Source organism: Diospyros lotus, chromosome 11 (genome assembly GCF_014633365.1).
Source record: "Diospyros lotus cultivar Yz01 chromosome 11, ASM1463336v1, whole genome shotgun sequence".
In the NCBI taxonomy this organism is placed as follows: Eukaryota; Viridiplantae; Streptophyta; class Magnoliopsida; order Ericales; family Ebenaceae; genus Diospyros; species Diospyros lotus.
Window position 1 is genome coordinate 26,219,182 of NC_068348.1, and position 25,016 is coordinate 26,244,197.

General features: G+C 36.1%; 1 protein-coding gene and 1 non-coding gene across 2 annotated transcripts; one reads left to right on the plus strand and one right to left on the minus strand.

Moving 5' to 3' along the window:
- Positions 1 to 2,851: 2,851 nt before the first annotated feature.
- Positions 2,852 to 2,958, plus strand: LOC127813790 (small nucleolar RNA R71). Its single transcript, XR_008026196.1, has one exon. It is a non-coding gene; the product is annotated as a small nucleolar RNA R71 (small nucleolar RNA).
- An 11,009-nt stretch (positions 2,959 to 13,967) lies between these two features.
- LOC127813718 (geraniol 8-hydroxylase-like) lies at positions 13,968 to 16,462 on the minus strand. The gene is made up of 2 exons (XM_052354839.1): positions 15,403 to 16,462; positions 13,968 to 14,634 (listed from the first exon to the last, which is right to left on the minus strand). Exons 1-2 carry the CDS (start codon positions 16,291 to 16,293, stop codon positions 14,020 to 14,022), a joined length of 1,506 nt encoding a protein of 501 aa, XP_052210799.1. The 5' UTR covers positions 16,294 to 16,462; the 3' UTR covers positions 13,968 to 14,019.
- Positions 16,463 to 25,016: the final 8,554 nt, after the last annotated feature.

Below are 25,016 nucleotides of genomic sequence, written 5' to 3' on the forward strand. Positions count from 1 at the left end.
AAACTAAGCATACTTACATTCTCAAGTTCAAGAATCCATACAAAATTCTAAACTCAATCATGTTTTATCATGTAACTCGCACAATCGAATAGTGCAACAACCATTCTTGCAACCATCCCTTCTCACTACTACAAACAAAGGTAGCAAAGTAAGGTTTCTTTTTCTCTTTTTTTTTTTTTTCAACATCCTCTTTCTTTCTTTCTTTTTTTTCTTTTTTTTTTTAATTGAACGAGTGCATTTTATGCTCCATCTCATTTTTTTCTTTTCTTTTCTTTTTATTTTTAACTGAACGAGTGCATTTTATACTCCATCTCGCTCAACATTATTCACCCTATTTACTTAAACCCTGTTTAGGCCTAGCTCAGAAGGAATAATCACAAGAAAAATATTGCATTTATCTTTCATGCATAGTCACACAACTTCGCAAAGAACATGTACTTCAATGATCTTAGAACCCAAGTATACTTAATCTTGCTTTATAAAATATTGCTCATTCCAAATCAAAGACTCAATGTTAAACACAATAAAGAACCCAAATGCAAATCATGATTTCAAATAACAAGTTCTGCTTATTTTATCTTTCAAAAAAAAATTTTAGTCTAGGGGTTGGCCAAATATACACCTGATATAAGTTTTGCAAAAAATTTTAATATAAAAAAATACCCAAGCAAAACAACTAGCATATATTAACAATTAATAATTCCACCCCTCCCCCCCCCCCCCCCCCAAAAAAGCTTATTTAACACATTGTCCTCAATGTGAAAGACAAAAAAGAACTAGAATGAAAAATGAAAAATAAATACTTCCCTGGCCACATAATTGAGCATTACGAATACCCATGCCAGTCCAAATTGAATCAGCTTTATTTTCCTTTCTTTTGAACCTGCACAACATCACAAGTATGGGTTATTGGCCATATTTATTCAACAAATTAAAATGAAATAATAAAAACAAAAAGGAAAAAGAGCTTGGGTTGCCTCCCAAGAAGCGCTTGTTTATAGTCATTAGCTTGACTAGGTTTCCATCTTCAGGGAGGCTTGAATCCTTCTTCTGTTAAAATTTTGTGCATGCCAGTTGATGGACTTATCCCTTGAATGTTAACAACTTTCCATCCAATCCCCTTCTTTTGCTCTCTAAGCACCCTTATTAATTTTTCATTTTCATGACTTGGTGGTTTGGCTTTTGAAGAAGAAGAAGAAGCATCCAAAGGTAACAATTTGTCTCTTTTGGATGGATAACATTTCTGTTTTTCTCCCAAATAGCCCTTAGCCACGACCTTGTTCTTGGCATCTAAAATTGTTTTCTGCTCATCAAAAGAGTTAGCAATGCGATTTTCTATAGGATCATCTAATCTCTTTACTAAATCACCAATTCCATCTATCCTTAAGACTTCTCTTTCATTATCATTAAAATGTTTCGTAGCCTTAAACACATTAAAAGTAACTGTCTCATCATAAGTTCTAAGGCTAAGTGTTCCTTGCTGGACATCAATTAAAGCTCTCCCTGTGGCAAGAAAAAGTCTCCCTAAAATTAAGGGCATATCATAATCTTCTTCTATGTCCAAAACAATGAAGTCAACAGGAAAAATAAACTTATCTACTTTTACCAAAACATCTTCCACTACTCCCCTTGGATATCTAATACTTCTATCAGTCAATTGAAGAGAAATAGTGGTAGGTGTTGGTTCTTTTAGTCCAAGCTTCCTGAAAATAGAAAATGGCATCAAATTAATACTTGCACCAAGGTCACATAAAACTTTATCAAAATTAATTTCACCAATAGTGCAAGGAATAGAAAAGCTCCCTAGATCCTTGAGCTTTGGAGGCAATTTGTTCTGAATCATAGCACTGCATTCTTCAGTCAAGGCAATGGTCTTATAATCCTCTAGCTTCTTCTTTTTTGACATAATTTCTTTCAAAAATTTTGCATAAGCAGGAATCTGTGCTAAAGCATCTGCAAATGGAATGTTAATGCTCAATTGCTTAAAAATTTCAAGAAATTTTTCAAACTGTTTGTCAACCTTATTCTGTTTAAGCCTTTGAGGAAAAGGGACAGGAGGAACATAAGGTTTAACAGGTGGTGTTAGGGATGGTATCTCATTCTGCTCATTCTCATCACTAATCTCAACATTACTTTTTTTTATCAACATCACCTGTAACATGTTCGCTACTTACCTCACCAAGTTGCTTACCACTTCTCAATGTCATTGCCTTGACTTCCTCTCTTGGATTCACCTCAGTTTTGCTGGGCAACTTACCTTGATCTCTCGAATTTATGGCATTTGATATTTGCCCCAATTAAACCTCCAAATTTCTGTTGAAACTGGCCATCTGGTCTACTTTTGCCTCCAGCTTTTCAAATCTATCCGCAGTGGCATTTGCTAACTTTTCAATTGCCAACTCCCAAGATGGCTTGCTTTCTGGTTGCTGTTGCATCACTCCTTGGGTTATTTTGTTGGTTCTGCATGTTATAATTCGAAATATACTGAGCTTGCTCAACCTGCATAGAATCAGAACCCAAGTGAGAATTCTCATACCAATCACAATTACTGGCAGAATTGAAATTAGAATAAACAGCATTGACATTCCCCAACTTAGCAAACATTTTTCCAAGATTGTCCACCTTGGCGTTTAACATATTAATGCCATCAACTTCATACATACCTGAGGCTTTCTTAGGCATACCTCTTTCAGTAGACCATTGATAATTGTTGGAAGCCATTTCTTCAAGTAGCTCATATGCATCCTCTGTAGACTTACCCATTAGCGCACCCCCTGCGACAACATCTATAGTGATTCTAACTGAATGGGATAGACCATTATAGAATGTCTGCACAATCAACCAGTCAGGCAGACCATGGTGTGGACACCGTCTTTGCAATTCCTTAAACCTTTCCCATGCCTCATACAAAGATTCACCATCAAATTGAACAAAACTAGTAATATCATTCCTGAGTTTAGCAGTCTTATCTGGTGGAAAATACTTACTCAAGAATGCTTGTGATACGGCTGCCCATGTGGTAAATGAATTTGGAGCTTTGGAATTTAACCATGCCTTAGCTTTATCTCTCAATGAAAAAGGAAACAATCTCAATCTGATTGCATCCTCACTGACGCCATTCATTTTGATGGCATCGCATATCTCTAAAAAGTTTGCTAGATGCGCATTAGGATATTCAGTTGGATTTCCACCAAATTGCCCCTGCTGAACCATCTGAATGAATCCTGGTTTGATCTCAAAGTTATTAGCATTGACAGCTAGTCTCAATATGCTGGCTGAGCTCCAACTGGGTTTGGCATGGCATAATCACGTAACAATCTCTGATTTTGCTCATGGTTCTGGTTCTGGTTGTGATTTTCTGCCATGACTGTTTCTTGTCGTGCTAATCTCGTCCTTTTCTTTATTGCTCGGCAAGTTCTTTCTATCTCGGGATCAAATGGTTGAATTTCTTCACGCTTTCTTGGCATGCACAACTCAGCCTACAATGTAAAACAAGACAACATAAGATAGGCAAAAATTGAAAAAAAAATTAAATAAAAAAAATAAAAAAAAATAATAATAACAAAATTAAAAAAAAATAAAAAAACAATCACACAAGACAAAGACACACAAAAAAAATGTACACAATCTAAATTAATAAAGAAAAAGTTTTAATTTGATATTGAAGATTACTTTTCCCGGCAATGGCGCCAAAAACTTGATCACTCTAAAATATACCGCAAGTGTACGGGTCGAACACGTAATATAATAGTAAGTAAGAATATCGTTCCCACGAGGAAAGATTTCAAATACCAAATTTATAAACTTTCTTTATTATTTAGATAATAAAAAAAATTAGATTTAATAAAAAAAATTAATTAATTAGATTAATAAAATAAAATTGATTTGGAAGGAAACTTGAATCAAGAAATCAGTGGATTTTAATAACTAAGGCACATGTATGAACCTAGCTATGCAATGCAAATAATAGATTTTTATGGGAATGAATTGGTCAATTGAGTATGTGACGGCGAAATCTCCTAATGCATTCGTTATCCTATTTCTAGGCTATAACGAGTCTATTTTTATTTAATAACTTCCTATATTTCTATGAAAATTTAATTAAATGAATACACATTAAAAATTGTGAAATTCCTAGCTTATTGCTAAAAGCCGCACAAAAAAATCGAATTCTATTTCTAGTCGATTTTACTTTATGGTGTATGGTACCTACGATGCAATTCCCAAACTATCTCCTTTCGATCTCAAGATTAGGCATCAAATCATGTAAATAGTGGTTAATTATTTACAAGCATTAAATTCAATACCATACAACTCAACATAACCCAATTTATTCAATCACATAAAATTATAAAAAATACATCATCATAGTTTCGGCTAATACATGGTCTTAATTCAACAAATTAGTTCATAACAGAATTAATTAAAATCCAAAGTGACATTAGAAGTATAGGAGAATTAATTAAACAAAGAAGAAAAAGAAAGAATTCCCTAGCCTAGATCTATTCCAGATCTGGGTGTTGGATCTGCGTCGCGTCGCCTGCGTCACTGAGCTGCTGATGCTGCGCGCTGCTTCAATCTTCCTTGCCTTCACTTTCGCTGCTCCCCAATTCTCCAATATCCCTTTGCCTTTTGTTCCTTCTGTTTCCGCCGCCTCCCCAAGCTCTCTGCCAAAGTCCCAATCCAAGTCCACACATTCAATTCCTTTATTAATATTATATATATATATATATATATGTATGCAAGGCTTCACATGCACAGCCCTAGCACATTCACGCCCACATCACTTAAATTAATAAAATAATATATAATCTAAATACATAATATATAATATATAATACATATAAGTAATATAATATATAATATAAAATATAGTATTTAATATACTATTATTTATATTAACTTTAATAATATTAATTATTTATAATATTTTTTATTTATATTATAATATTAACTTTATAATATCTTTTTTTTATTTTTTATTTTTATTTTTATTTATTATTTTTTTCAACCCAAACACAAAGTAACATTTATGTAAAATAACAAAAAAATACTAAAAATTAAATATATATATATATAAAAGAAACTTAAAATACTAGATAATTATAGATAAAACACATATAAAATACTTAAAACACTACTCAATTATGACCAATAAATGTGTAAATAAATTCCCACATCACCACTCAACAAGCTTATTTGTGACAGCCACCAAAAACGGCCACTAAAGATTCATTATTTGTGATGGCCAAAATTGATGGTCACTAAAAGTATAATATCTGTGATCACTAGAAGTGGCCGCCACTAAAAGCATATTATCTGTGATCACTAGAAGTGGCCGCTACTAAAAGTTTCGGAAAGGGTTTGAGTCATTATGCTTATTTGTGAGAGACGGGGCTTGTGGCCACTAAAAAATGACTATTTATGACGGCATAATGTGGTAGCCACTAAAAGTGGATTATTTATGGCAACCAAACATAGCGGCCACTAAAAGCTTTTGGTATAACTTTAATATATTTATTTGTGACGACTAGGTTTGACAGTCACTAAAAGTAAATTATTAATACAAAAAAGTACAATAATATAAAATATAATTAATAAAAAATATTTTCATTTTTAATAACATTCTTCCTTTGATATTCTTAAAAAGTATATTTTTATTTTAATATACTTTTATAATTAATTATTAATAATATACTTATTCTGAAAAAGTATATTTTTATATTCTTAAAATATAAAATATAATTAATAATTAAAAACAAAGTATGTTTTTATTTCATTATTCTTTCAATATTCTTAAAAAGTATATTTTTTTCTACTAAAAAATTTACAAAAAAAATAAAAAGATATTTTGTTTATTTTTCCTTTTCTTTAAAATATAAACAAAAGTTTAAAAAATATCTAAAATTTACAAAAACAGAAAAAAATATTTTTTTTTTATTTTTTTTCTTTCAAAATATAAACAAAAGTTAAAAAATAACTTTTAAAATTTAAAATTATTTATAAAACTTTAAAAATAAACAAAATATCTTTTTGTTACCCTCATCTCTCCGGCCTCTATTTCCCTCCATCTCCATCTCCCTCTCTGTCTCCTTCTCTCTCGCCTCATTCATTCCCCATCGCCTCCGTCTCCTTCTCTAGAACATCTTGCCTCCATCTCCTTCTCTGTCTCTGGCTCCAGCTTCGTCTCCGTCACAACCTCCTTGTTACCTTAACGCTGTCAGTGCTTCCACCACATCCGCTACCTCAACGCCGTCGTCGCATCCGCTACCTCAACACCGTTGCCGTCTCCATTGCGGCCTCCAGCTCCAGTAGGTCTATCTCTGATTTTGTTACAGTAGAAAATAGATTTTGTATTTTGTTACAGTGTGTTAGTTGAACAAATTTTGTTTTTTATTTGTCCAGCATTATTTTACCTAATAGTTATTTGTTAACATTATTGGTATTGGATTGTTATATGAAAATGATTTATGAATTAGAATTTATTTAGTTTAATTTGACCAACGAGAAGCGATTTTGTTGACATGATTGGTAAAAATTTGGTGCCATAGTTTTCATTCTTTTTATAACCATAGATTTGAAAAGTCCTTTCTAATTGGCCTGACTACCTTTATCATTCATTGGAAAGTGGTGTCACTGTGTTGGAATGATGTGGGAATGAATCATGTGCCTCTTTTTGTTGGTTCTAGGCTTCTATCTTCCTGAAGCAAATTTGAGGGAGCATCTGAGAACAGGGAAGATCTTGTGTATAATTTGGCTATGTTCTATGGATCTTGTTCAAAAAATGAAAGTTAATGTGTAAAGGGATCTAAATAAATTGTCATGATTCTGAACCTCAAGTTAGAGATGATGTTTAATATGAATGCTTTCTCTTTTGAGTTTGAAGCTATCAGTCATCTTATTATTGGAATTTTCTGGTGCAAGACCCGATGTTTTGTTACAGAGATCTTTTTCTTGGATTTGAGGCATGTCAACAGTTACCAGCTTTGGTTAGAACTTGCATTTAATGGTATTTTCTGTAGAAAAAATCTATGATATTGAGTGAATTTGTTCTTTATAAGGTACAAATGCATGTGATTACCATCGATGGCATTTCTTGTAAAGAAACATGTCTTTTCCTTCAAACTGTTGCCCTCGCATGCTCCCATATTCAATCAGTTTCTTTTTCAATTAAGCTTCATGGCATCTAATAGAATATTTGTTTGCACAATTAGTACAACAATGCTGCCTTCTATTAAGACATCTTAAGAAGCTAAGGGACAACTATTTATAAATATGACCTTTCTTTGGTCTATTTTTGAAAGCAAAAAACCTCATACACTTGAAAAGGGAGAATGAGTGGCTTTATGAAAAATGGGGGAAAAGATAAATGAATCTGTATTGGTATTGGTGGGACTGTGGGAGTGGAGAGGATAAGGAATAATGCTTAATTAATTAATTATAATGCTTCATATGTGGCCAGGCGAATTTCTGCCAAAGTCTATTGAGGACAATCTAAGACTATTAGTGAAAGCAACACCTTACTCAAAATAACAAATTCTTATAATGTTGTAGCCAATGGAGGGTATAACTGAAACCAACGAACAAACTCTCGTCACACCACCTAATTTTGATCCATTTACAAGACAAAGTTGCACTGGTAAGAAATAATTAGCTATGTTTTAATAGTTTGGTTTTCTCATCTGTAAAATGATAAAATAATTATTAGTTTTTATTTATCATATATTTATTATATAGGATCATCATCATCTAATGCAAGAAAAAAAGGTTGAGGGAAAATAAAGAATAAAATACTGACATCTTTGGCTCCTGGTCAAAAATTGCCATTGGAATTCAATAGTTATGGTCAAGCCATTGGATCAAATGCTAATGTGTTTGCAAGTCATATTGGCAAGATTGTTAAAGTATGTGAAGATGCACCAATTTCTTGCAAGCGTTGGGAAGATGTTCCACAGGACAATAAGAATAAAATGTATTCTTATGTACTGGTAAGATTAATAATTATTCTATATTATACTTATATGATATTGTATTAAATCATTCTTTTAACTTGTGTAGGAGAAATTTGAATTTGAAAAAAATGAAATAAGAAAAAATTGGATCTTTAGAAAGATGGGAAGAGCTTTTGCAAACCATAGATATAAGTTGAAGGTTGACTATTATGATGCATATGACAATGATGATGATCGAATTAAGTTTACTCCAACAACAGTCGACCAAGGACAATGGAGATAATTTGTCACTTGGTTGAGCTCACATGAGTTTCAGGTATTCTATACCCTTTACATTTTTTTATGCACAAGTCATTTTAATTATTTAAAATATGATTATTGTATTTGGTCTTACATATAGGTTTCTTATGCTCGAAATAAATCTAATCGGTCGAAGCAAGCAATGACTAAAACTACAGGCACTAGAAGTTTTGCTTGAGTTAGAGCTGAACAAGTATAATTTAAGTCATTTATACATCTTTCTCATTAACAATTTTTTTTTTTTTTTGTTGATTAACTTGTCTATTTAATACAGGCTGAAATATTAGGACACAAACCGTCTGCACGGGAAATGTTCAAGGTGACACACAAGAAAAAAGACGGATCAATGGTTGATTCCACATCAAAAGAAATAGTAGTAAATTTTATTTTAAACAGTTTATGTTGTTATTGTGATATATATTTTAGTATCATGTTATAACATATCTATTTTATTTATTATCAAATTTCAGGACAAAATTCAATCTTTAGTAATCCAAAGAGCTGAGGAAGAATCTTCTCAACAGGGGCGGATCTATGTGTGAGCTACCTTGGGCTGAAGCCCAGGGCAGCCCACAACCAAAATAAAATTTGTAGAGTAAATTTTTTAATTATTTAGTATTAGCCCAGCCCAAAATCAGCCCAGCCCACCCACTTGAATGCAAGCCACGGCCTTGCTCGACCTCTCTTCTCATTCCTCTCTCAACCTCACTCTCGCTCACGGCTCACCCTCGCTGCCTCTCGCTCTCTGCCTCCTCTTCTCTTGTTCGTCCGCTCGTGCTTGCCCTCACTCTCTGCCTCTCTCTTGCTCTCGCTCGCCCTCGCTCTCCGCCTCTCTTGCTGTCGCTCGCCTTCACTGCCTCTCGCCCTCGCTCTTTGCCTCTTTTGCTCTCGCTCACCCTTCGGCTCTCGCTGCCTTTCTCTTGCTCTCGCTCACCCTCAATCTCCGCCTCTCTTGCTGTCGCTCGCCCTCGCTCTCTGCCTCTTTTGCTCTCGCTCGCCCTTCAACTCTCACTGCCTTTCTCTCGCTCTCGCTCGCCCTTCAACTCTCACTGCCTTTCTCTCGCTCTCGCTCGCCCTCACTGCCTCTCGCCCTCACTTGCCCTCACTGCTTCTCGCCCTCGCTCTCTGCCTGATTATTACCTCTCTCTTGCTTTCGCTCGCCCTCGCCCCCATGCTCGCTCGGCCAGTCGGTTTCGCCCTCTTGCTCGTTGCCCTGCCTCTGATTCAGGTCTTCGTTTTACCCCCCTAAGCTTCTAGATTTGCTTCATTCGAGCCCAACTGCCCAGGTATGTTTTCTATTCTTTCAGTTGTTTGATTCTCTCGATTGATAGCTAAATGTAGATAGTTTTTTTATTTTTCGCCCATTTTTTTTCTTGTTTATGCTTGATTTGTTGTTGAAATCGCTGCCTTTTTCAAGTTTTAAGTAAGTAATTTTCTGCTAATTTTGTGTCTTCTTACCTATTTGACTACTGCATTTAGTTAGGAACTTAGAAATTGGCTTGGTTGGAAATCTGAAATTTGTTATTGGAAGCCTAAAATTTGTTATTGTGAATCTGTTATTGAATATTTGAATCAACCATACTTTTTTCTTCTCTTGTTTAAACTCTAGAAATATAGTTGTTGTATTAGACTTTCATTTGCCTCAAATTTTGAATTAAATATTTTAATTATTGGATTATTAAATTGTGTTATTTTTTGTTTGTGTATCCTTAGAATTTAGAATGAAACAATAAGAAAGAAAAAATATTATTATCTTTTTTCAGAAAGAGAGATGATCACACTAGTAAAAATATTTCAATTCATAGTGAGCAAAATCAATTTTAAAAAGGTTAATGAATTTTTTTGTTTTAAAACCTTGTCGAGCACAAGTTTAATATTGTACTGACTTTTTGATTACATAAAAATTTTATTACATTATTTTTTTAAATTTCAGCCCCCCCTAACCTAAATTCCTGGATCCGCCCCTGCTTCTCAAGCTATTGATGAAAATGAAATTTTTTCTAAAGTAATGGGAAGAGAAAGACATGGACGTGTTCGTGGGTATGGATTCGAACCAACTCCTTCTTCTATCCTTGGAAAGATTCCATCTCGTCATGAGCTTGTTATAGAACTAGAACAAATGCGATGACATAATAATGGTTTGAAAAATGAAATGCAACTTTTGAAAGAGAAAAATGAAGCGTTGTCGACAGAATTGGACCAAGTCAAAGAAAGGCAATCAATTTTTGAGGTTTTTATGGAAGATGTTAGGGCAGGAATGATTATAAATAATAATTGACTAGACTTAATTGTTTGATGTTTTTTTTTTATGTAAAGTGCTAGATGTCTTTTTTTAATGACAATGTGAATGTAAATTGCTAGATATCTTTTTTTTATGACAATGTAAATGTAAAGTGCTAGTCAATTATTAATTGACTAGAGTTGTTTTGTGAAGTTTCTTGATGATTAGAATGATATTTATTTTGGATGCAATGTATTAAATTAATAGGGTTTAAAATATAGAAAAATAAGCAGTGGTTGTGGGAAAATTTTATAAAAATCACTTTTTGTGACGGCCAACAAAAAATGGTCACTAAAGAGTGGTCACTAAAAATGTCTTCTTTTGTGGCAGCCATGACTCTCACTAAAAGTATTTGTCAAACACTTTTTGTGACAACCAATATAATGTGGTCACTAAAAAACGTTCATTTTGTGACGACCAACACTATCACTAAAATCTTATCATTATTTGTAACGGTCATGACCATCACAAAAAAAGACATTAGTGGCGGAGGACTGTGGTTGTCACTAAAAAAGTTTTTGTGACCGTCACATCCGGCCGCCACTAAAGAGTATTTTTAGTGACAGTCAGCCAATAATCGCTACTAATACTATTTGTGACAGACTTTTTAGTGACATCTTGTGGCAACCAATTCGGCGGCCACTAAAACTTTTAGTGATGAGTTTTTATGCTTTTAGTGACAGCCTTGACCTCCACTAAAAATCTTATTTCTTGTAATGATAGCAAAAGAATTTTATTTACACATTGGTGGTCTTGATTAATAGATTATTTGGAAATACTTAAGAATTCCCTTTTCATGGTTAGAAAGATCGGAGATAATGATTATAATTATGCTTTATTGGGAGGTAAAACTATAAATAAGAGATAAAGGATATTGTATCTGATATCGTATAAATCATTATTGACGCTATTAAAGTAAGAAGTTTTTCTAAAACTTATTACTTTTTTATTTTTTTTTAAACTTATCCAAATAATTTTTTACTTAATCTCTTCAAATATAATTGTCTTTTTGTGTGTGTGTGTGTAGACTATCATTCAATATGAAGTTGGTTGAGTGGTGGTTCTTAATAATTTTTCAATAAGTTATTTTCTAGTCTATCTTACTGTTTTTAAGACAAATGACACGATAGCCTATGATGAGCACTATCATCACTTAAAGAAAACCATCACTTAAAGAAAACCATTGAAAAGTTAAAACAATAACTTTCTAATATTGTCAATATATATATATATATGGAGATTACTATAATATTTTTGAATGGATTTTCAAGGAGGCCCCATGTATTGGTTAGTAACCTTTCACTAACATTGTGAATTAGAGATTACTCATAAGATGACTACCTAATTATATTTATTTCATTTTGATAATAGGATTTGATGATGACACATCTCTCTAAAAATTATGTTGTGACATTGGAGGTAAATATAATTTTAATCTATTCAAAAATCGTAGAGCTCCTAAAGTACTTATTTGTTCAAACTCACCTAAATTCATTAGTTGGGACTAGGGTTGGCAATGGTTCGATTTGGTTTCGGTTTTTGCCAAAACCATAACCAAACCAAACTTAAATTACTAAAACCAAAACCAAACCATTACCCATTTGGTTTTAAAAATTTAAAACCATAACCAAACCATTCGGTTTCGGTTCGGTTTCGATTTAACCATGGTTTTTTTAGTTTAATCCATATCAACAAACAAAGACAAATAGCATTCATAAATTTTTTTGATAATTTCACAACAAACAAAGATAAATTCTAATAAAGTTACCTTATTCTTGCATAAAGTTACAAAACTTATTGGATAAAAAAAATAACATTTCCAAACCTACAATTGTTAAGATCAATAAATTAATATGTGCATAATTAAATTGTAATTTAAGCTAAAAAAAATTAGTTACGAAAGTTAATATCTTCATCAACAATATTAATATATTTTTCGTAAATTGATGCATATCCATCTGAAATGAATGAGCCAACTCTATCTAACAAAATTATAAATATAAAAAATAAATTAATATGAAGAGAGATGAGGTAGAGAGCGAGAGGCAGCGAGGGTGAGAGAGATCGAGGGCGAGTGAGAGCAAGAGGGGTCGAGCCCTAGCGAGAGCAAGAGAGATCTAGCGAGGGCGAGTGAGAGCAAGAGAGATGCAGAGAGCGAGGGCGATTGGCGAGCTCGCGCGGAGGAGCAAGAGAAATAAGGCAGAAAAGGTTAGAGAGATTGAGGGCAAGCGAGAGCAGGGGCCGAGCCCTAGCAAGAGCAAGAGAGATCCAGCAAGGGCGAGCGAGAGCAAGAGACATGCAGAGAGCAAGGGCGAGGGCGGGCGAACGAGCGAGAGGCAGCGAGGGTGAGAGTGAGGTTGAGAGAGGAAGGAGAAGAGAAGGGGAGAAGGGTTTGCAAGCAAGACAATTGAGCTGGGATCGGCTAGCCTCAGGTGGGCGGGGTTGTATATAATATATATTATATATATATATTCGGTTCAGTTCGGTTACCCACCATTCGGTTCGGTTTCGGTTCAGGTTTTGATTTGATTTTAGTGAAAACCATAACCAAACCATACCCATTGAAACAGTATTCGGTTTTTTCCCGAACCAAACCATTACCCAGTCAAACGATTTTTAACCGCGTTGACTGGTTCGGTTTCGGTTCGGTTCCCCACGGTTTTGGTTGCAATTGCCATCCCTAGTTGGGACATCTGCATTTAACACAATATACTTATTTAATTATGGCTTAAAGGCTCAGACCTTACCCCAACCTCATTGGTACTTTATTTAGATAAATTTTAAAATAGTTAAAATATGATGGATACAAGACGTGGCAATGCTCAATTCATTAAATTTTTATTGTTATGGTAACGCTTAGAACAGGCGCCCCTACCCTGGCAGCCCCACACCACGGGAGGGGGATAAATCAGGACCCGATCTCCCTTGATTTCGAACCTGAGAGCATCCACACTTGCGGTACCTCCGCGAGAGCACCAGAGCCACTTGTGCTGAGCCCTGGGGGCATTAAATTTTTATTGTTGTTAATAGATGTTGAGAACTATTAAAGTTGTAGCCTCGTATACTCTTTGTGAAATTTTAATTGGTGTTAATTTTAATTTTATTTTTCATTTGTATTTTAAATATATTCTACTATCTAATAATAATAAATAATTATATACTAAAACTGTAAAAAAAAACTCATCGGCATAATGATTAAAGAGAGCATTTTTGAACATTTATTTAACAGTGTGTTTGATTCTACACATTTACTATAAAAAATATGTAATTATTATACATATTTTTTTATAGAAACAATCAAACACTCTTAATTTTTCTATGAAAAAATATGTATAGTACAAGCATTTAAAAATTCTTTCCATACAATTCATTTTCTAAGGGAATGAGGTGATTTTTATTTTTTAGGCAATCATTACCTAGAATGAATTAAATTTTAGATAATGCAATCAAACACACTCAAATTAGAATTTTCTATACATATAATAATCAAAGTTTTGTTTCCATCACAGGAATGGCAAGGAGGGGAACAGCTTTCTTCAATGTAACTCCAAACCGCTCCTCCATATCCATCTTCTCCGGCATAGTTCCCGGAGGTAGCTTCCAGTTGAAGGACTGAAGAATCGAAGCCAACATCAAATGGACCATCCGAATGGCCAGCGGCATGCCAGGGCATATCCTCCGGCCAGCTCCAAAAGGAATATACTCAAAGTCCCGGCCTTTATAGTCCAAACTAGAGTTTAAGAACCTTTGCGGCGAAAACGAGGAAGGGTCCTCCCAGTGCTTGGGATCTCTTCCAATGGCCCACGCGTTCACCACTACCCGAGTGTTCTTCGACACGATGAAGCCCAGCAATTCAACATCGCTTCTTGCTTTGTGGGGCAAGAGAAGGGGGCTGGGTGGGTGGAGCCTCATCGTCTCTTTCACGACAGCCCGGAGATATGGAAGACGGTCTATGTCAGATTCTTGCATTTGCCGGTCGGCTCCGATGGTTCTGATGATCTCGTTTCTTGCTCTTTCCAGAATATTTGGGTTTCGAAGAAGCTCCGCCATTGCCCATTCCGTTGTTATCGCAGATGTATCGGTTCCAGCAATAAACAAGTCCTACAATTTAATCAATTGCTTGAAATCGCCATGAAGAAGATTTAATATAGCTGATTAAGCCTCTTTACATACTTTTCAATAAAAAATTAACAAAAATGAAATATCAAATAATTTATTATACTTTTGCTCATTGTAATTAAAAAATGTCAAATAAATAACTTTTAGGAGGTGGGTCAAATTGGTAATATATTTTGTGGGATTCTTGGCACTAGGCAGTTATTCTAATGAGAGAAAAAATTGGGATTGTTAAAATGAGCTAAAACTTTGATGCTAAACAATTATCTACTATAATAATTAATATTAATATAGAAAAAAAACTAATATTATTACAATAATTAAATTAGCTCGAGTTTAAAGGTACAATCATTTATTTTACCCTTAATAAATATAAATGTAGATGATTTTATGATAAAATTAGAAGATATAATCATATAGAAAAAGTACCTAATTACATATATTAGACCAATCATCTAAATTGATGAGGATGTTAAAATAAAATAAAAAATGGTTCTAGACCGTATTATGTGATACTAAGATTTGGTAAAATTAGAAATAATATTTTATGAGAACATATATGGACTGATTTTGTTGCATAGGACAAACTATGTGGTACGAATGCATTGACATGTACAAAATACGAAGCATGATGGGAGACATATAGGATGTTAAAGAATGTGCCATCAAGCAAGAAAAATTAAAGCTTAGAACAATAATGATGTACTAAATATTTTTTGTCCATCACTTATAATATTAGTTCTAAAGAATTACCAGTATCACGGGCTTGATTGTGATGGAGTTAAAATTCGAGCCATCTTCTTCACATTGATCCAGAAGAGCGTCCAAGAAGTCTCCTTTTTTACCGTTCACCGGATCAAAATCTCTCTCTCTCAAGCGCTTCTCAATAATTTCGTCAAATATTTCATGAAGCCTCCTATACGCAGGTCTTATACGCCGTTTCAGTCCCTGCAAGTCAAGCCGCCGGAGCACCGGAAAATAATCAGACAAGTTAGGCTTCCCGGCGTTCTCCATGATGGTCCAGACAAGGTCCTTGAACTCCTGTGCCGAATCGAAGTCCGGGCCGACCATGTCGATCGAGAAAATGGTGTTGGACATCAAGTTCAGAGTCGTTGCAAAAGCCGCCCGCCCGATGTCCACTGGAGCCTCCGAAACGGCGTGGCGCTTTATGTGGGAGACGAGTTCCTGGGCCTTCCGTTGGCGGAGGTGCTGGAGCTGGTCGAGCTTCTGGGCGTTCAACATCCGGGTGGCGCAGATGCGGCGGCGGGTGCGCCAGGAGTTGTCGGGGGGGACCCAGGCTATGGTGGCGTCGGGGTTGGGCTGGGTGGCAACGGAGGCCGGGACTGGGCGGCCGGAGAAGCTGTGGTCGTGCGTTTGGAGGATGGCTTTGGCGGCGTCGGCGGAGGACGCGACGACGGTGGTGACGGAGCCGAGTTTGAGGGTCATGATGGGCCCGTAGATTTTGGAGAGTTCGGCGAGGGATTGGTTTGGGCGGGGGCCCAGGCTGTGGAGGGAGCCTATCAGGGGAAGTCCAGCTGGACCCGGCGGCAGCTTCTTGGCGGAGGAGCGGCGGTGCAATGGGTTGAAGAAGAAGAAGAAGAACCAGGAAATTGAGATGCAGATGAGCAAAATGTACAGTTCCATCTCTCTCTCCGAGTTTGATGGACGAGAGTCCTCTGAGTTGAGACCACACTACTCTGCTCAATTACGTATAGCTATCTATATATACAGGATTTCAAAGAAGGAAGGTGCATCGAGGATCCGCGGGATGTCCGCTTGGGAAGGGAAGCAAAGGCTGGCGAAGGTCCACCGTGAGAAGGATGAGTCCCTAATGTTTGGGAGGTGAGAAGGATGAGTACCTAATGTTTGGGTGGGGAGCGATCTTCCCTTGTTTATTTTTATTTTCTTTATTTTTCGCTAAGAAAGTTCGTGAGATCGAGACTCAAAAATTCCTCATTTATAGCTCATAAACATCACGTGTCTTGTCTTGTTATATTTTATCTAACTCATTATCTTATCAATGAAGTTAAATATGATATGGGTAATAATTATATTTTAAATTTATATATTCAAATATTATCTACGAATCTAAAGATATATAGTTCATGACTAAATTTACGCAACAACGCAATTAACCCACTTGCCCCATAAAACGATCATATATATCACTATAACAAAGAATGTATACCACTTATGGTTGGACTGCTACCCACCAGGTCATCATAAATTGATATTTATTATTTTTTTTGGTAAGTAATAATATTATAATATTTCCAAAGGTGGACGTTGAGACACGAGTACTTAGTTTGGATAGAGCACATGATATTTGATTGAAGTTAGGGAGAGGCATGCTTAGTGTGGGGCTAATGTAAGTACAATTATTTCTTGTGAGTAATGGATTTTGATTCAAGTTAGGGAGAGGCATGTTGTTTGTAGTGTGGGGCTAATGAAAGTATAATTGTTTCTTATGAGTAACAGATTTTGATAAAAGTTAGAAGTTAGGGAGAGGCCTGCTGTCTTTAGTGTGGGGCTAATGTAAATACAAATGTTTATTATAAGTAATGGATTTTGATTGAAGATAGAAGTTAGGGAGAGTTATGTTGTGTGTAGTGTAACGCCCGTTCCTCCAAAATGTGTGTTAACTCAAGATTTTAGGGATATTTTTTTTTAATATACACTCAACATAAATTAAATCTCAACAATCTCAATCTACATTCTCAGTGTGTCAACTTAAAGGTATGAGTTAAGACAGGTAATATCATCACATCAGTAAAAGTAAGATCGAAACATTAATGATATATAATCGAAATTTCTTTATTCAAAACATAAAATTCATACCATTGTTTGATATAACATTTCAAAACAAAATACATAGAGACTCATCTCTCAACAACAATTACTAACACCTCGATCATAGACAAAATATATACTAAAGATTTCCAACGAAACATCGACTATATCTCGAAAACCTCATTCCTTTGACACTGCTGCTTTCACTTGAAACATTTGAATATTTCAAGAACAAAATGTTAGGATCTCAAGTCTCTGCCCTAGAGGTTCGAGACACACCCGGCTTGGACAGCAGCCCGGGAGTTGGCGCAACAGGCAAAAGTTCTCGGCAACCCAATAACAGTAAGAAGCAGGCTAACCAAAATGAGGCTCCACCATACCATACAATAGACCAACAGGAGCCACTTGAGGCCTCAGCCTATCATCAGCATGAAGGTTTAGCCCACAGTGCAGCCACTTAGGGCCAGCCCAACCCAACAGGATGAAGCCTAGCAGACCAGGCTCATCACAGACCTAGTCTAGCAGGCCCATCAGCCCAAATTCGTCCAGCCCATCAAATGGAGACCAAGAGCTAATTCAATTCACTTGATTTGTCTTTCTTTATTAGATACATAATTGCTAACATTCATATAGATACTAAGTTACAATTCTACATTCATGTACTGAGCATCCAAAGGGTCAGGTACAGCCTATTATAAAAGGCTTTGATCTGCCTTCATTTGAGGACTTTTGATCAATTCAGAAAAATGAATTTGCCAAAGTGTTCTTCACACTTTCGATTTCTCTCTTCTATCCTGTAATAGTTAGGTAGAAATCAATATTCTGGGAACTAGGGCATCCATCACAAAGTCCATGAAACAAACCAACATATCCCAACACATCCCAGCCCAAGAGAAACCCACACAGCGCTTAACCTTAACTGAAAAAAATACAATCTCTCTAAAGGCAATACAACCACATCAACACATTGGTATAACACAATTAATCATACTTAAGAGGGACAATCTCAACGCATGAACCCAGGTATCACCCCTCTATCATGTCAGGCATTACGCTACCACTCAAAAGCATTTTGAATCTCAGCACACCCTGGCCACAAGAGGATCACATCAGCACTATCTTTAGAATTAACGTTCACCTCAACAATAATGCTATTTCTCAAAGGAATCTGAGGTGGTGTTCACTCTCAACCTCGCCACTTGAGCCAATATCTGGGATGGTGTCCACTCTTAGCCCTGCCACTTGAGTACTATAAGGTGATGTCTGTCTCAGTCCCGTCCCAAGTAGGTCACATAGCATTAATCCTTAGCATGCATCCCGAGTGCTATCACTCAAGTGCCAAATCACAGGTTGACAACCCATATCCCATATGGATAACACACTAACATACCAATGCCAATATCACATACCATGCATCATTTAAAATCAACATTTCTATGGAAGAATTTATAACGCATAAAATTCAATGCACATGTATAAAACAATTTGGGATGAACCTCCCTCATAAAATCAACTTATTATAGGTCAAATCGTTTGCATAAACAAGTCAAGTATATGGTCGAACCACCCAAAATAAATCAAGTTTCAAATAGAACTACTCGCAATAAACTGATTTATAAGGCAAACACTCACAATAAACTAAGTTTGGGGTAAGAACTCTTACCTTGAACGTATCTCAGAACACCTCAATTCTTATGCCAACCTTGATTTTCATGTTAGTCCTCGAATAATCTTACTAATGATCAACCTCAAGTTTCAACGATCCCTAGACATCATATTTATTCAAAAGAATATCAACATTTATTTTTTCATAATTTTTCTCATAATTTCTCCTTATTTTCTCCCTATTTTTTCCCTTAAAAGTTTCAAAATAAATACCTCCTTAAAGTTTTTCTCAAATTTTTCTCCATTATAAATCATAATTCATTTTTCTCAAAATATATAAAAATTCTAAAAATTACCTGGACCTCATGCACCCTCAAGCGCTGGCGCGTGTACTGCGCGTGGGTTCCCTGTTTGTGATGCACGTGCATCTTCTTCTCCGGCGAGCCTCTCGTCGGTCGATAACCAAAATTCTTGTAATAGTGGTTTTTCTTCCACCTTTTAATCCTTCTCCTTACTCCGATCACGAATACACCCTTGAATGCTCAAAATAGTGGCCGGAGATGCCTCGATTGGGCGTTTAAAGATCTAGCTTCAACGACCTCATGATTTTCAGACCATGCCCTAAATCACCCTCAAACATCTCGAAAACCCTCCAAAACTTTTAGAAATGATCCCCAAGACCTCTAGAGAAAAAACACTCTATCAAATCTCTCAAAAACACACCAAAATGCGAGCAATATGGTGCTCCAAAATCTTCTGAAACCCTCGTCTATTTATAGGCAAAACTAGCCATCCCATGGCTAATCACCGGCCATACCTTAACCCACACACCTCTTAGGCCCATGCTTGGCCATGCCCTGATAGAATACGACCATCCCATCGTCGGATTCGGCCCATGTGCGGTGGCAAGTCGACGGCCACCTACTCCAACATTTCCAAAAATTATGTTTTTGCCCCCTTACAAATTCTTTTTGCATTTTGACCTTCTTCCTCAAGTCATTAGACTTTGATATTTTACCACATGAACCCATAAGTTTCATGCTTCTCAATTGGCCCGTCAAATTTAGAAAAAACAAATCATTTTCACCCTCTTTTTAACTAGAATTAAAAATTACACTTAGCCCCCAAATGCATGTTTCGATCGTAAACCCTTTTGTTTCATCCTGAAACCACTTAAGGGTTGTTCTAATCACAAAATTAGAGCCTCTATAGGGTTTAGTGGATTTCTCGGAAGCCCCTTACCATCATTCGATCTTTCAAGCCAACTCACAACTATACCAAAAATCGTCTCTGATTTAATTTCTTTCAACATCATAAATCTCACCTCGAGACGCTTGTTAATAACATACCTTTTTCCTCAGGTATCTAAGTTTTAGGGCACTCCCTGTCGCTGAACCGATCACTTGTTTTATCATCAAATCAATTTTTGGTATTTCAAACTTACTTAAATTACGTGGTAACCTAATGCCAACATGGGGTATTACATTTAGTGTTGGGCTAATGTAAGTACAATTGTTTCTTATAAGTAATAGATTTTGATTGAAGTTAGGGAAAGGCATACTATCTATATAGTGTGGGGCTAATGTAAGTACAATTGTTTCTTATGAGTAATAGATTTTGATTGAAGTTAGAAGTTAGGGAGAGACGTGTTGTCTAGAGTATGGGGCTAATTTAAGTACAATTGTTTCTTATGAGTAATGGATTTTGATTGAAGTTAGGGAGAGGCATATTGTATGTAGTATGGGGCTAATTAATGTAAGTACAATTGTTTCTTGTGAGTAATAGATTTTGATTGAAGTTAGAAGTTAGGGAAAGGCGTGTTGTCTGTAGTGTGGGGCTAATGTAAGTACAATTGTTTCTCATGAGTAATAAATTTAGATTAAAAAGTCTATCAAAGACAAATCTAAGAAAATAACAGATAAAAGTAGAGAAAAGAGCCACAAAAAGGCTTGCGAGATCCTATCGAAAGAAAGGTCTCCTAACCTATTAGGCAAATTCTGCAAGCCCCATCCTTTAGAAAACCAGTTACTGATAGAAATTCAATTAAGGATTGGGTGAATCTATCATGGGGGGTTGTCCGACAGGGATGGAATAGGTTTATAGTGACTTGAGTAGCTTGGAACTAGGGCAATTAAGTAAGAAAGCAAAGTATTCAAGTTAAAAAGGAAAAAAATAATCGATTAACAAGAACGAGATAGTTGACTAATTAAGGAAAGACAAGAACGGGACAACTTACCACTGAGTGATAATGCAAGGCAACTACAACTAGATAAAAGTTAGGAATTTCGCCACACTTGAATAAAAAGTGATAAGAAAGAATTGAAGTCAATAGACTATCAGAATTGAAGCCAAAAGTTCAATAATGTAATACCCCGGGAGCCCAGAGGAGAATAGTATATATCAAGGATAGGTAAGAAAGGAAACAACACCAGCTGGATACCTTTTGGGCTGAATGTTGGCAAAGAACTCCCAACTTAAGCGTGCTTGACCTAGGGTAATCCAAGGATGGGTGACCCTCTTGGGAAGTTTGTGTAGGCCCATCAGGGTAAGTTGTTCCGATCCTTCTTATCGCTCGATGCGGAATGTTACAGGTGGTATCAGAACTGACCCTTGGTGAAGGCGGTCCGATTAGGGCGGGGAGTGGCGCTGGGGCTCATGGGCCTGTACAAGGAGTGGTTTCTGGCAGGCTTCTAGGATGACAGCTCCCAAGGGGAGAAGATATGGGACCAGTTGTAAGGTCGCATGACGAAGACATCATGTGCTCAAGGGGGGAGAATGTAATACCCCGGGAGCTCAAAAGAGAATAGTATATATCGAGGATAGGTAATAAAGGAAACAACACCAGTTGGATACATTTTCGGCTGAATGTTGGCAAAGAACTCCCAAGTTAAGCATGCTTGACTTGGGGTAATCCAAGGATGGGTCCCTTGGAAAGTTCGTGTAAGCCCATCAGGGTAAGTTGTTCCGGTCCTTCTTATTGCTCAATGCGGGATGTTACAAATAATCCTAATGACTAGTCATTTCTTCCTTTATATAAGAAAGCCCATGACTTACATTGATTGTGCATGGGAATTATAGCGGTCATCTTGGAATCTTGAATAATTTTAAATGTCTAGTGTTATGGGAAATTATGAGAAATGTAAGATAGTTATTATTAGTGGCATAGGAAATTGAGAGCATTTAATGATAGGCTTCTAGAAACCAACTGCTTCTTTGAATTCTTCTTTTGATGTTGATGAGCTAACATCCATTGGAAGGCTCCTATTTGTTGATGGCAGGAAACATTCCAATGGGCCTTGGGCTGGGGACAACATGGCAAGAAAGTCCTTAGGCCTGTTTTTTCTTAGGGCCGGATTTTGGGCAGACAATTTTGGAGATGGTTCGGATTATTGGGCCTTGGTATGTATCAAACCCTCTCTTGTTTGGAAAGGATTTAGCCTTAAATTCGGGTTTTCAAAATGCTACCAATCAAAGTTTGCCATCCTTTTCCTTATGCATTATACTCGTGAAATCAAATCTAGAGCAATAGCCTTTATGCTTGAGTTTAATTTTCCGAAATCATGTGATTTTCCTTGATCCTGTTGGCTTATGCCACCTTTACCTACCAAAGAAACTACAAAGGGACCAAGACCAAAACTAACCTCACCAAAGTATCTCTTTCACCGAATATTATTTGCTCAATTATAAATCTGATGTTTAATCGCAACTTCAGAACTATAGCAAAACTTTCTTCACACAACTTTCCCACCTTGTTTAACACCGATCCTAGGATTTTGTTATGGTAGGTTGTTTATTGAACTACTTTCTCTGGACAAGTTTTGAGGATTTCCATATTTTCTAGCCTAAGTTGGTCCTTGTGAGTTTGGGAAGGACTAAGAGGAGCGAAAACAATGTTCTTTCCATCCTTTAAGAAGGAATAGGTGTTTGTGCACCTATCGTGCAGAGTTCTCCTATCAAACCACCAAGGTCGCCTAAGGAAAATGTGGCTAGCATTCGTAGGAACTACATCGCATAAGACTTCAACTTGATAGGACTGGCCAATAGAGAAGGGCACAAGAACTTGGTTTGTTAGTTTTACCCAGTTATCCCTACTTAGCCATTAGAGGTTGTAAACATGGGCATACGAAATAATGGATAGCTGTAGTTTTTCAACAAGTGTGGTTGAGACCAATGTTGATGCAGCTGCCACTTTCGATGATAAGGTCACACACTTTCCTTTGCACAATACATCGAGTTTGGAAGATTGTGTGTCTTTGTTCGTCATGGACTTACACCTGAACATTTAGAATCCTTCTAATCATAAGCATTTCTCCCTCATCTACGTATTCAACACAGGTTTCACTTGTGGTATTACATGAGATTTCTTTCTCTTATCCAGAATCTTTATCTAGGGACTCTTAGACAATCATCACCTTGTTGTTAGGACATTCTGCAGCTATGTGCCCATGGCCAAGGCATTTAAAGCATTTGACATTGCTGGATTTCTTTGGGGTCTTGGGAGTGTCTTTGGGTTCCTTTCCTTTCTTTAATTTTGATTCTGGTTCATCCTTGGAAGCACTATTCTTGGAGGAATTATTCATGTTAGGAATAGTTTACTTGTTGCTACTTTTAAAGTTGTATCTTTTGGGGGTCTTGAGCTACTTCTCCACCTTGACAGCAAATTTGACAACATCTTCTAAGAGTAGTAATGTTGTAGTTCCACTATGTGAGCAATTTCTTTGTTTAATCTTGTGAGAAATATTCTTGCCATGATCTATTCTTTCATTCGTGCAAATTGCATTTTAGAATAATCTTCAATAGTTAGGTTTTGTTGTCATAGTCCCTATAACTGAATATATAACTCATTTTTGTAGTTATCGAGTACAAACCTTTTTATCATTAACATTTTCATCTTACTGTAGCTCCTTACAGTACTTTTTCCTTCTCGTCGTCTTTGGGCCATCATGTTTTGCCACCATAGACTGGTTTATTCCTTTAGTCTTAAAATAGCAATGTCACATCTCTTTTCATCCTTGTAGTCTTTGTAGTAAAAAATCCTATCAACTCATTGTAGCCATTCAAGGAATTAGTCTAGGAAGATCTTCCCCTAAATTCTAGAATGTCCACCCTGTAATCATCCTTTGGATAATGCTGGCATAGTTTGGTCCGTGGTGCACATTCTTCCTCTAATTCTAGGTCATATGCTGAATCCATTTCTCCTTCAAAGCTTGAGCTAACTGGATGAGGTGTTCGTGGTGTTTTCCTTCACAATCATGGCACTTGCTATTACATAACAGATGTAAGTTGTGCCATCTACTCCTTGAGTTCATCAAGTCCTTGTTTGAGGCCTTGAATTTGAGCCCACTCCACGATTAGATTTCTTAGTATCCTTTTGCCTTCCATTGCTAGACAGTGATTCACAACCTCAAGCTCTGATACCGCAAATTGATAGAAATTTAATCAAGGATAGGGTGAACCTTTCGGGGGGGTTGTCATACAGAGATGGAGCAAGTTTATAGGTGATTCAAATAGCTTTGAACTGGGGCAGTTGAGTAACAAAGCAAAGTATTTGAGTTAAAAGGAAAAAAAAATAATTGATTAATAAGACTAAGATAGTTAACTAATTAAGGAATGACAAGAACGGGACAACTCGCCATTAAGTGATAATGCAAGGTAACCACTCTTAGATAAGAGCTAGGAATTTCACCACTTGAACAACAAGTGATAAGAAAGAACTGAAGTTGATAGGCTATCAAAATTCAAGCCAAAAGTTCAAGAATCCTAATGATCAGTCATGTCTTACCTTATTTATATAGGAGAAAAGCCCATGACTTACATTGATTGTGTATGGGAATTACAACAGTCATCTTGGAACCTTGAATAATTTTAAATGTCTAGTGTTCTAGGAAATGTAGGATAGTTATTATTAGTGGCATGGGAAAGGTGAGAACTTTTAATGATAGGCTTTTAAAGCCAACTGCTTCTTTGAATTC

Excerpts from the sequence above, each read along its gene's own strand:
- LOC127813718 (XM_052354839.1), bottom strand. The coding sequence starts at position 16,293 with ATGGAACTGTACATTTTGCTCATCTGCATCTCAATTTCCTGGTTCTTC. Across the intron at positions 14,635-15,402 it reads CAATCAAGCCCGTGATACTG|GACTTGTTTATTGCTGGAAC; the intron begins GTAATTCTTTAG and ends ATTAAATTGTAG.